Source organism: Haemaphysalis longicornis, unplaced genomic scaffold (assembly GCF_048455015.1).
Source record: "Haemaphysalis longicornis isolate Haplotype H1 unplaced genomic scaffold, Haemaphysalis longicornis Haplotype H1 scaffold_6, whole genome shotgun sequence".
NCBI classification, from domain to species: Eukaryota; Metazoa; Arthropoda; class Arachnida; order Ixodida; family Ixodidae; genus Haemaphysalis; species Haemaphysalis longicornis.
The window spans coordinates 21,202,920-21,216,290 of NW_027526407.1; the positions used below are offsets into that span (position 1 = coordinate 21,202,920).

The following is a 13,371-nucleotide window of genomic DNA, read 5'->3' on the forward strand; positions in this document are numbered from 1 at the left end:
AGAGAAAGAGAGAGAGAGACGCGCAGCACCGTTGAACTCGAACCATCTGTGAACGCAAGGTTCACAAGAGGGTTTACAAGGACAAAATAAAAGGTTCACAAAAGGTTAGTGATAGAGGCAAAAAGAGAGATAGTGCTCCTGTAGAGCCGTGCTGCGCATGCGCGAGGAGAATTGGATTGGATTGGGTTGACCTGAATTGGATTAAATTCGATTCGATTGAATTGTATTGGGTTGGATTACATTGGAAATAGTTTTAAACACAGTAAGCACTTTCACGGGTGATTTATGGTAAGAAAGGTCCCCAGTGCTTCGCCCACTCGCAATCATTCACTTCGTGGAGATGCGTGAATTTTTTTAGTGGCGAAGCACATTAAGGCCGAGGCTTGTCCGTCCGGCGTCTGCCGTCTGGCATCCGTGCTCACGGTACAGCACCGTGTAAATCAAAACATCTGTGAAGAAAAGGTTTTAAAAAAGGTTAACAAAAAAAAAGTTTCAGAAAAGTATAGAGGGAGAGGGAAAGAAGAGAAAGAAAGAGAGAGAGAAGCACAGTAAGGTGCAAATGGAAACATCTTTGAGCACAAGATCCACAAAAGTTTAGCAAAAACAAATAAAACATTCAGAAAGGGTCAGGGAGAGAGAAGGGGAGAGAGAGAGACAGAAACGCACAGCACTGTGTAAATCGAAACATCTGTCCACAAACGTTCACGAAAGGTGAGCAACAAAATAAAGGTTCACAAAAGGTTACAGAGGGAGACAGAGGGGAAGAGAAAGTGCTCCTGGAGAGCCGTGCTGCGCATGCGCGAGGAGCATTGGATTATATTGGATTGAAATGAATTGGACTGGATTGGAATAAATTGCATTGGATGGTATTGAATTGGAAATCGTTTTAGCAGCAGTAAGCAGTCTCACAGATGATTTACGGTAAGAAAGATCCCCAGTGCTTCACCCACTCTTTATGATCCACTTCGTAAAAATGCGTGATTTTTTTAGGGGCGAAGCACCTTAAGGCCGAGGCTTGTCCGTTCGACGTCCGTGTTCAAGGCACAGCACCGTGTAAATCGAAACATCCGTGAACGAAAGGTTCACAAAAGATGAAGAACAAAATAAAAGATTCAGAAAACGTTAGAAAGAAAGAGGGAGAGAGAGACGCACAGCACCGCGTAAATCGAAGCATCTGTGAACAAAAGGTTCACAAAAGGTTAACGAAATAAAAGGTTCACAAACGGTTAGAGTCAGCGAGAGCGAGAGCGAGAATGAAATAGAGAGTGCTCCTGGATAGCCGTGCTGCGCATGCGAGAGGAGCATTGGATTGGATTGGATTGGATTGAATTCGATTTGGGCTGGGTGGGATTAGATTCGAATAAATTAGATTGTAATAGATTAGATTGGATTGTAAATCGTTTTAGCAGCAGTAAGCACTCTCACAGGTGATTTACGGTAATTCGCGCATCTTCACTTGGAGGAGATGCGTGAATTTTTTATTCTTCTGCCTTTGACCTTCAAGAAAGAACGTTCAGCGGCAGGGCAGAAAATTTGGGTAGGTTATAGGACGCGAAACGCAGTAGCGGCCTTTGCTTTTTGTTCAAGCTTCAACTCCATAAAAAGCCTTGGCATGAAAAGGAGCCAAATTCTAACGATGCAACCCTCACGGAAGGAACGCCGTTCCCTCTGCCGTTCCATCGTAAACCGAACGAGTTGCCGTTACAGTTCCACCCATCCGTATAGGAACGGTGGCGTTCATTCGTTCCTCCCAAAAGGAGCTAGTTCCAAGAACGCCGTTTTATACATCACTTCATAAACACGCTAAAGTACGGCTATTACTTAATAATAGGCATTTTATGCTTCACCGGAGCATACGCCTCACTCACCGCAACCCACCTACGGGCTATTGCAAGAGCACATGACACCTCATACAGGGATTCAAGCCCCTCACCACGTTCCTCTTTATCTGGCTTTGGATTCTAGCCGAAATAAGATGATCAGTTGGGTCTCCCGTAGCATTCCCATCTGGGTCACTGGAGAAATCTAGTATCTCTCATCATAATTCAAAGTACTTCGCTGATCATGCTCACCGGTCAAGGAGGTCCGTCGTAGCTTCTGTTTGGTAAGGTGGGCCGACAATCCTGCAGCTTAATCAGCGATCGCCCCCCTCGGAACACCGACCTTGTTTAGATCAAGTTCGCGCCCTACTGACGGGCAAAAATGTAGTTCTATATCAAGGCTACGCCTTTTCTACCCAAATTTCCAAGCACGTTTAGACTATGTGCTCAAGGTCAGCTTCGACGACTTCACCCAGCCATAGGGAGCCATTAAAAAGTCGCTCCCTCCATCTAATCCTCCGCTCACTCTCCCTTATGTTCCTCCACCAGACTGCTCCAATACGAATCAATTACCCTCTGTATGATTCACCTGAACACTTTCGTGAATGCGCACCTGGCTACACTACGTACATTCAAATAAGTGCGCCACCAAATAAAAATTTTGCTCGCAACCAGACTCCCTTGCTCATATTATGCTCCGGTGCGCTCACAAACTAGCCCTCACAACAGTTTCCTTCCTTGGTAACTGCCTGTTGGGCCAGCCTGTGAGTAGTTAGTAGTTAACATGGTTTGAAGCCAACGAAAATACGGAAGGCCTGTCCTGTAAACTTTTCATTTGCCAACCGTGTTTTTTGTTGAGCATCAAACCATGGGAACTTTCCTCCCCACATCCCTTCCCGAGCTTGGGAGCAGCGTTGACTTGGACACCCAGAAAGTATTAGTCTCCCGTGCCGAGACCACCAAGACAGCAGTTGAGCTCCTCGACTAAAAAAGCACACAATTGACTCTGTTAATTGGAGTCGTCTACAACTGCATCTACCACATACGAGGAAGCGTATGTTTTCTGGCAACTCGAAAGTGGGGCTTTGCGCTGGCTTCATTTCTGTTTATGTTTGCTTAAAATTGTGACGATTTTTATTCTTCATTTATTGCAAAATCAGTCACGGTATAATATTGCTGAAGGAAGAAGCGTTACTCCCATTTTATTGATCACCTCACGCTTGTAAAACACCTTTACTTTTTTCAAATCTGAATGAAATTACGTCCTTGGGAAACAGGCGTTCTTCCCTCATTTGGATGTCAAACGTTTGAAAAACTTTTCTTTTGCAGATCACAAACGGATGATTACGGAGAGGCAAAATCTAGGCTCGTACGCAGGGCCTCCTGTTGTATCGGTGGAAGTATTTATAGTTACTGATGAACGCCATCACCGATACTTCGTTAGAACAGAGCTTGCATTGTCATATTTATGCGTCTTGGTAAACTCAGTAAGTATGAATTTTTCATGTTCATTATATCTAGGCAAAACTCAGCAAGTTGTGGCGAATGTTTTCTGAGGTTATTTTCTGACGTTGAATTTGAATCAGCTTTCTGCTGACGCATACCGTGCTGCCAAAAAAACACTCCTTCCGTAACGCCGTATGTTAAGCTAAATTTTCACAGAACACCAACTTTACGAACTACTACAAATGATGGCATGGCTCATACAAATCAACACTGCTTGCACTAAAAAAGAGAAGTTTGGAAAAAAAAAACAATTGTCGCACGCAGTGTTCTTGCCTATAGTGGGTCGTCATCGACAGCATGGCACAGCAGGCAAACCTGCGGGTTCTGAATAATCCCCTTTGCGGCTAGAGAACGGAAAACTGTACGGTCGGTAGTCCGGTATGAATCAATGCCATGATCAAGGTCGGGCACGTGCCCTGTGAACTCGTGACACTCGAATATTCAGAATATCTAAAAGGTTCACTCCTTTCCGGGTTGCGGACCACGATCGGACTCCAGATTCTTCCCTGACAGCAGACGAGCAGGGGCGTAGCAAGCGGACGTGTTTCGATATCCGAATACCCCCCGAAATTTTCTGAGGTGCATTCCCACCTCTCTCCTTTCGGCCTTTTTTTCGCGCATAGTATTTACACATCACATTGATTTATGACAATATTAAACTTAATATTAAAACGACTATGATGAACAGAATAGTGACTAAGGTAGTGTTTGGGCGAGGTATTTCTACGTTATGTTCGGCCGGTGGTATAAAACAGCCCCAGAGAAATTTTTTTATCTACGGCACTGCATACGAGTATACGTGATGTAGTGTATGTAGTTTATGCACACGAAGTAACCATTTCGTTTGTAACATTTCGTTGCCCACAATGCAGGGCACATTAACAATATCAAGCAGTTGCTACATCAGTTAAGGACAATAGCCAAAAGACAGTCTAGTATTAATCAAAGCCATTCTCTACCCTTGTCCAATACTTCAATATCTTTAACGGGGTGTACACAGCTCTGAACCTCCTGCAAAGCATACTTACCGCACTCGACAAACAGAGCAGAATCACGGGCTTGATAATTATTGTCCAGGAAACTAACGTAAGGATCAATACCTCGGGAGAGCACAACGGTTTAAGATAGGTGGCGAGGCAGTGGAAGTAATAAGTGAATATATCTACTTAGGCCAAGTTCTGATCCCGGATCCCAACCATGAGGCAAAGATAATTACAAGCATAAGAATAGGGTGGAGTGATTCCGCAGGTATTCTCAGATAATGAATGACAGCCAACCATATTAGCTGAAGAAGAAAGTGCATGACAGCTGCATCTTACCGGTACTCACCTTAGGGGGAGGAGCTTGGAGGCTCACTAATAGGGTTAAACTTGAAGTTAGGGCGACTAAGCGAGCAATGGAACGGAATATGATAGGTGTAACATTAAGGGACAAGAATAAAGCGGAGTGGTTCAGGGAACAAACGAGTGTTAATGACATATTAGTAGAAATTAAGAAGAAGAAATGTTCATGGGCAGGGCATGTATTGCGAAGGCAAGATAACGCTTGGTCATTAAGGGTGGCAGAGTGGATACCTAGAGAAGACAAGTGCGGCAGGGGGCGGCAGAAGGTTAGATGGGCAGATGAGATCATAGACGTTGAGGGAATAAATTCATCGCAGTTAGCACAGGACCGGGATATTTGGAGATTATTGGGATAGGCCTTTGCCCTGCAGTGTGCGTAGATAGGCTGGTGGTGCTGCTGATTATGATGATGCACCTGGTATTCAATACAACAGACATCGACACTTAAGCTCGATCATCTGAAAAGGCAGAAGGGCCTGCTGGTGAGGGCTTTCTTCGACACGGTCCTGCACACGACGCGGCATAATACGGTCCATGGGCCTCAGGAAGATAAAACATCAAACCGAAATGCGTGGCTAGCCAAATTTTTTTGGCTAGCCAACGGTTTCACTCCCCCCTGGAGTGAAACCGTTGGCCGACTTCAGTGACCGGGGTTTTGTGTTCCAACCTGTGAAGGAGACGAATTTGATCGCACTAAAGCGTACCTTCTGAGAAATAACTACAGAATACTAGTTAAACAGAACAACACTTCCGCTACCACACCCACTGACACAACACATACTACTCTGAAACTACCAATGCAACATATTTCCACAACCAGAGTGAACACATTTCCTGTTTCACATCGGTTTGAAGGCCAATGTCCCTCCTGTACAGAGATAGTGACAATAAGGCTATTTACAAGATAGTGTTAAAGAACCACAAAAAAATTTACTTCCGTCCTTCTATAATCTCTAGCAAGATCGAGACCTAGTTCTCTAGCTGCGGTCATCCCGACAGGCACATACTGGTGTGGAGACAGGATATAACTATGGCGGCGAAAGTGGTTTCCACTCCCGCGAGAACATTGGTGCTCAAATAAGTGTGTTTTCTCGGTCTCCCCCTTTCGTCAAAGCCCGGCAGGGTATTCTTATGAAGTAAGTTCTTTTGGGAAGGGGACTAAAAGTTGCCGTCTACTCTGGAGCTTCACCAATGGAGCTAGGGATGACGACAACCCAGTGTGCTTTTGAGAACGCAGTTTCCGCGACTACTGAATTTGAATGCGTTTCCCTTGGATGTGTGAGGCCGGGGGATGTTGAACGGCGGATGCATAGGAAAAAGCTTAGGTAATACAATAGACGTGAGTTAACTGCAAACTATCACAGTATATGGCACTAGAAATTGCTCATAAACATGTTTATTATTTCTTCTTAAATTATTCCCTCTTACCAGCTTGCCAAAAACCGCAATGTAGAAAAAAACGTAACTAGAAAACGTGTTCCGGAAGGCGTTCATAGTTTTTTTAAATAAGAATTCTGAAACACATCCCGATTTATTAATCATCTCAGTACCGAGATTTGATGAGCTTCCTCACTAACTGCCAGGTTTCCTGCATGCTTTTAAAACGTCGACCTTTCGCGGCAGTAATGCATACGCGGCTTTGAAGGACAGGTCAACATTTTATTCCGTTAAAAACCTATCCAAAATAAAACGTTTTAGTGGATAACAGGAAATAATACTTAACTAGTGAGCAACGTCATTAGCAGATAATTACGATGCCTACCTATTTCAAAAAATGATAGTGACATATTCTTCGGAACAACATACCAGACGATGCACCCGCTGGCTGCTCGAACGCAGATATCAAGATTGCCTTCGCAGTTTTGGTCTCACCTGATTTGCCATGGCACTGCTACTTACATAGAATGAAGTAACGCTGGAGTAGTAGTAGAAAAACTTTAGTATAGGAAATATAGGAAAGATATAAGAAAGAGTCAAGGGAGACTTGGGGCAGAGCCTGCAGTACAGGTCTCTATATTTAGCAGCACCTGCCTTGTTCTTCAGATCAAGTTTAACTGGCCCTCTAAGGCTGAAGTGGTCGAAGTTGCCTTCCAGGCCTCAAATAGGGTATAAATGTTAGTGTAATTCGTTTGTGTCCAAACGGTAGGGTCTTTCCGGGTTTCGTGGAAACGTGTGGTATTTTTTTTGCACTGCTTTCAGTGTTTTTTTTGTGATTTTTGGAAACAACAGTGCTAAGCGTGACTTGTGAATAAAAGTGTTGGTTTCTATTCGCCGTAGTTTCTGCGAGTCGTGAGTGTTACGCTCCTCGTGAGGGTAGGGAAATGTCTGCCTGCTCAGTCGAAATCCGGCAAGCTGTTTGCTGTATCTTTCTGGAGATTGGAAGTTGTATGAGTGGTCGTGTACGGCGTGGTACAATGGCTTCCTCGCCGCCCTCTTTGGCACCTCATTACCCTCCAGCCCGTCGTGTTCTGGACACCAGTTCATAGTTCTCACGAAACTGGGAGCCTGTGAGAGTGCGTTTCGTAAACTCAAGATTTTTGGAGTTAACAAAGCTAGAAAGAACATCACAACTACAGAACCTGCCGCAGTAATTCACTCTCCCACTTGAGCACTTTGATTCCTTCCATAAAAACAATAACATCACGACGTACTAGATATTAAATCTTGTTAAATAAAGTATTCGTAAATCACACGATCGAGGGAAGGAATTCCAAACTGTTGTTTATCACAGGCATGTTAAGAAGAGCTTTAAACCGCTGAACATTTGGAGTTTGTTTGAGTGCATAGAACTTTTTACTCACTACATACCATTTTTTTTGTTTCATTTTCCAGGCCAACCTTAGATTCAGTGCGACGACACTTCCAAGATTAAGACTGGTACTTACTGGTATGGAAAAAATCGAAGTAAGATGTTTCTCTTCGAAATTACACGTTTTTCGAAACCAAATTTATTTTCTACCGCACTTTATCCGGAAGGAAATGTCACGATGTAAAAAGCGCGAAATATATTTTTCTCAAGCTTACGTAGCACATAAAAAGGCGTTTAGGTTACTTTGGATGACATTAAAAAATTCAAATTGTTGCACCAAAAATTTTCTTTCCTCAATTGCAAAACAACTTAGCCCACATACCTTAAACCTTCAACTGTGCGAAGTGCTTTAGGCCGTGTGCATCAAAGTAGAGACTCAAATTCTTACAGTTAAATTATTTATTCAGGGTCACCTTGTGCATCAACGTTAAAATACGAATTCTTGCAGTTAAATTTATTTAGAGTTACACGCTGCTCATTTAGAACAATTGCTTATTTCGTCTCACTATATTCATTTACGTATTTTGTCTGAAACACTCATGACGGGTGCATAGACCCATGACAAGCAAAGAGTAACAAGAACATGAAAGAAATGTAGGGCTAACATAAAATATTTTATTTTAACTGGATTACTAAAAACAAACTAAAACGGCTTATTTAAAAAGAATGTTCTCGGGTAATTGACTCAACTTCCATGGTGCCTCGATGCACGCACATCTCTGCCATGGCGGCGCGGGCCCGAAATCAAGGCACCATTTCAACCTTTTGCTCTGAAAGGCTGAGAAAGACAAACGTAAAAAAAGCCCTGCCATTACGTCCTACATGATGTCAGCGACGGCGGAAAAAGTAACAACAGCAAAGTAGAGTTATCGCTGCGCTCCTTGCACGTAATAACATAATATGCAGATTCTGGAAGTACTACTGCAATTGCAGAGTTATGTTTATTGGGCTTGGTTTTGGTCGGCGGATTCCAGTACCACTCAGTACTGTGGTGTAGTGTGCGTGCGGGCGAGAAAGTGGCCGGGTATTTCGCATTGCTTAACCAGTTTTAACCGCAGAGCTGCCTAAACTTTTCCTTCCGTCGTATAGCGGTACCATAAAAAATACCTGGAGAAACGACCCAGCGCGTGTGAGCGCGCGCCTCGTGAGGAGCACCCGGCATCAGCCAGGCTTCCCCATGGCCTTGCGTCATGTGAGGGGCTCACAAAAAATGCCATGAAAAAATATGGTGCAGCTTGCACTAGTTGGGCAGCACCGGAGAAACAGTAGAACTGCTGGCCCCTCTCCCTTCGTTGGAGATCCGTCTGTTCAAGGCCAACTCTGCGAATAACCAAAAGGAAATAGTATTGTGCGCCCTCTATGCGAAGACGTCTCCATGGGATAGGCCACGCTTCACAAATCGATGGGCGCAGGTTAGATTCCTACCATGGGAAACGTTTCTAAAGCAAAGCTTTCTACCTCTACCAGCCAACCGTTTCGTCGTGTGCGCAATACGAAACTCTCAAACAGGCTAAATAAAAGTTCTGGCATCGCCAGTCATGGAATCTGGGCCGGAAGGGGAGCGGTGTGAGAGCGCGCCGTCTTAGTGACTCAGCTGCGCCCACAAGTGGAGACGGCGATGCAGACGCTGGTTTTTACTCAGCGGAAGGGGAGGGGAGGGCGCTTTATTTCGCGAATCCCAGGTAACGGCTGGCAGAATCTCTGGTTTTACTTTTTGTGGAGCAACGTGTGTGAATTGAAGTGACATCGCATGGGCAATTGTTGCTGGTGTCGTTTACTGCTTTGCTTTCCAACCACCTTCAGAGCGTGGAATAAGCCATATTGTTCCTTGAATTTGCAAGTTTTCTGTTCGCGTTGGACAACTTGCTGCCGGGTTAAACAGCTCCGCGGTTTCAAAACCGATGCCACGGAACACGTGCCTCGTGAGGAGCGCCTTGCGTTCCTTGAGAACACTCTGCCCGGCTTTCGGGGAGTGATCGCTCACGTAATCATCTACTCGCCAGTTCACGAGCGTTCGCTCGTGAAGTGGGGAGTGGAAACGTCGAGTTTGTGCGAGAGAATCCGAGTTTGTGAAGCCGGTTGCCGCAGATTCTAGCGCGTGCCAACGCGGCCCATTGTGAGCAAGATGCGAAAGGCTGCTGACAAAACGATCCGGCCGTGCCAGTCATAAAGAACGTTTTGTGGCAAGTCGAGAACTTTATGTGAGAAAGAATAGCCCGGTCACGGACGAAAGGAGAGGGGCCGCCAGCACTGCTGTTTCTTCAGCCTCGCACCACTAGTTCAAGCTGCGTCAGTTTTATTTACGAGTAGATCTTTTTAAGCCGAGCGTTATCCTTTCGTCGTTATCCTTTTGTCACCTCGCATCTCCTAGGAACCCCTGGCACAGCTGTGCATAGCTTCTTGCCCGCTTCGCTAACGTAGGCATGCCTTCGTCGAGCTACACCGGTGCCCGTCAAGCTGTGCCTTCACTGCGCAACACATGTTATAAGGCCTGGTGTACAGCGGCATCGTCCAGGCTTGCACGTGGGCTTGTGCCATGTAAGGAGCTCACCAAGAATGCCAAAGAAAAATACCGAGTACACGTAAGAATGCACCTCGTGCGCGTTCTCAAGTGCGCTCGGCGTCAACCAGCTCGACCTTCGAAGACACTCTGCCACGCGTTTGTGGCGTGATCTCTGGCGGGCTGCTCTCCTTTCCAATCCCCGTGCGTTCGTGCCTGAAGTGGGGAGCAGAGACGGAGAATTCGAGTTACAGACGACGAGTTTGCGTGGTCGATTGACGCGGGTTAACTAGCGCATGATAGCCCGGTCAACTTTGGGAGACTCGGGAGCCCCTCTGCCCAAAACAATCCGGGCCTGCCAGTCATGGAGAGCTTTCAACGGCAAGTTCTCCGTCGAAAGGAGAGGGCCTACCAGCCCTGCCGTTTCTGCAGTATTGCGAGACTAGTGCAGGCTGTTTTTGCTTTTTAAAACTCTAGCTTAGTTCTACGAAGTAGGCGTCGAAAATAGTACTATTGTTACTACACCCATGGACCTTTTCGGTAAAACAAATGTTTTTTATTGCCTCTTTGAGCGCTAGTTTCTTCCAGAGTGCACACACCGATCACGAATGTAATCTGCCATAGCGGTGCTTTTGCTGGCGTCGTAAGTTTTGTTATTTAGTTATCGCATTCAAGTTTACTCCTGTTAATGACGAACATAAAATTACCTTGTTCATGTAGTAACTCCTGCTTTTATTCTAGGCAGATGTGTAATCACGGCTTTTTTGCCGATACTAAGCGAGCTTCGTGATAACATAAGAGTCATTTGAAAGACTGCATATCCTAGGCGGACATTGCTGCTCAATCCTGCTTCATGAAAATGGTAATGCGGTACGTGTATAAGGCACCTAAGCGGATCAGATCATTTACCGTCCGAGTGGTAAAGCTGAACATTTCGAGATCGTTAATATCTTTCTTAACGCTGGAGGCGCTTCCGACGAGCGACGGCGTGAAACGATTTCGCCGCCGGCAAGGCTGCTTGCGAAAAGAACTGCGAATATAATGTCAGCAGGCATCATAATTTCTGTAGTAATAAAATCTTTTGTTTGGAATTGCCGCCTCAAGTGAAAATATAGGTGGTTTTAAGCATTTCTCCTACCGCTTGTGTTGGACACCGAGGGCCCGCCTCTGTGAAAGCCCTGTAATTCTGTTGAAGGCGCCAGGATAGCATGAATTCAAGCTGTGACTATGCATAAGCATTATATTCTTTTGCAAATTTGCATATTTCATCCTCATCCGTCTCACCATCCGTAGCGGCAATGGGTTGTGGTTCCACGTATTCTCTACTTGCTTCACAGCGCTATTCATGCGCCGTCTAGAGAGACAGAAAGACAGAATAGATGTTTATTGATGTTAAGATATGGGCTTCTGGTGAAACTTTAAGGAGGCCTGATATGATTCCAAGGTGCCTTGCACGGGGCGTTTGCTGTTGTATTTTAAAGAATAAATAGTGTTGCTTTTGTTTTAAACACTGGCATAGACGGTTCATCTTTTACATGCGAGTTGTAGACATTGGAGGCATAGGGATGCATACATACTTTCCAGAGAATAGATTTTTTTAGATGCGCTGTCTTGGCTGTACTGCCAATATTTTTTAGGCGTTGAGTATGCAGGGTGTTTCAGGGGTAGAGTGTAACTAATTTTAAAAATAGGCTTTCGGAGGTAAACTTGTTTTTCTTGCGCCAAGTGATCAGGGGCCGCAGCGGACGCAATAAACGAGTTCCAATTGCTATTTACGGAAGCAATTAATTCGTAGTTGTTAATTAACGTTTTATTATGGCAGATAGGCGTATCTTGGCTGTACTGCCAATATTTTTTAGGCGTTGAGTATGCAGGGTGTTTCAGGGGTAGAGTGTAACTAATTTTAAAAATAGGCTTTCGGAGGTAAACTTGTTTTTCTTGCGCCAAGTGATCAGGGGCCGCAGCGGACGCAATAAACGAGTTCCAATTGCTATTTATGGAAGCAATTAATTCGTAGTTGTTAATTAACGTTTTATTATGGCAGATAGGCGTATAATCATGATGTTAAAATTGTAGAAGACCATCAGAGAAACAGGCTGAGTACTTCAGTACTCCGAACGCGAGCTTCAGGAGATCTGCGGCTGCAAGGCACGGGAAAGCCATGGCCCCGAGTTGACGTCAGACGTCGAACGTACGCCAAGCTTTATCAGAGTGGAGGCTCACGCTGACGAAGGTGCGCGCTAGCCCGGCGCCGCGATAAAGCGCGACGTGCGTTTGACGCGCGACGTCAATACGGGGCCATGGCTTTCCGGCGCCTTGCAGCCGCAGATCTCCTGAAGCTCGCGTTTGGAGGACTGAAGTACTCAGCCCATATTTCTGCGTGAAATTACATTTTCGCAAACCTAACCCTGGATATCGGTTTCACTGATAGTCGTTTAAAATTTTCGCATACAGTCACACTCCTAACTGCAATAATTAAAAAAGGTAATTAACAGGTAATTTTTTATTGTTCCAGTAAATACCAGTTGAACTCCCTTTATTGCGTCCGCCGCGGACCCTGATCACTTCGCCCAAAAAAAACAATTTCACCTCGAAAAGCCAAATTCTTTAAATTACAGAGGACTTCCCTGAAGCACGCCGCATATGCACACTGAGCTTCTGTGCGTTTACGCTTTGAATTGGTTAGTGTTTTTTGGTTACAATTGCTTCAAGCTTCCAATTTGAGTCGTATTTTTTACGCGAAGTACTGCACATCTGTGTAATACGAGTTACTCCTACTTGAGGTCTACAAATGGAGTGCGTGTTTTGAAGTTTCAGCATGCGGCGAGTTGTTGATAGTTTCCCGCGTCTTTCGCGAATGTTCACCAGGGCAGAAAATTTGATCCCGTATCCAACGAAGAATATCTTTTTGATGAAGGAGCCATAAAGGGATTCAAGTTATATGCCGTAGGAAAAAGACAGGCCTTTGGAAGACCGGACGTTGTGTACCTCTTGAGCGGGTAAATGTTTAGCGGCTACATGTAGTTCGCTTTGTTACTACGCTTCTTTGTTGCGTGTACAGAACACGTTTGCCAACTATTTTTGCAGGAGGGACGTAATTACAATTGTTGAAGGCAAATACTCTACAAGGGGATTGGGTAAGCAGTATTCGACGTTTTCACACTCTCCTAATCCCCACGTACGAAGGTTATTGTGAGAAAAGGTTTTCGAGCACTTAAAAGCTATATGTCAAAATGAATAGTTTGTATAAAACTGGTGGAAACTAATGTGCAGTAACTAACGGGGCCATGGTAAAGCTGCTAAGAGCAGTTACCTTTAAGGAACACGTTCCGGGATATCAAATTGACAAATTTTTGAGCTGTATATTTGAAGCATAATTGTAGACGCATTTTG

The 13,371-nt window shown here is 44.9% G+C and overlaps 1 protein-coding gene across 1 annotated transcript in view; it reads left to right on the forward strand.

The window, feature by feature from the left end:
• Positions 1-13,371, forward strand: part of LOC144142293 (venom metalloproteinase BumaMPs1-like) — a 49,453-nt gene that overhangs the window by 22,570 nt on the left and 13,512 nt on the right. Inside the window, exons 5-8 of the mRNA XM_077673690.1 lie at positions 3,150-3,307; positions 7,502-7,573; positions 12,847-12,977; positions 13,066-13,115. Of these exons, the coding sequence (XP_077529816.1) occupies positions 3,150-3,307; positions 7,502-7,573; positions 12,847-12,977; positions 13,066-13,115 (411 nt within the window). The remainder of the gene's footprint in view (positions 1-3,149; positions 3,308-7,501; positions 7,574-12,846; positions 12,978-13,065; positions 13,116-13,371) is intronic.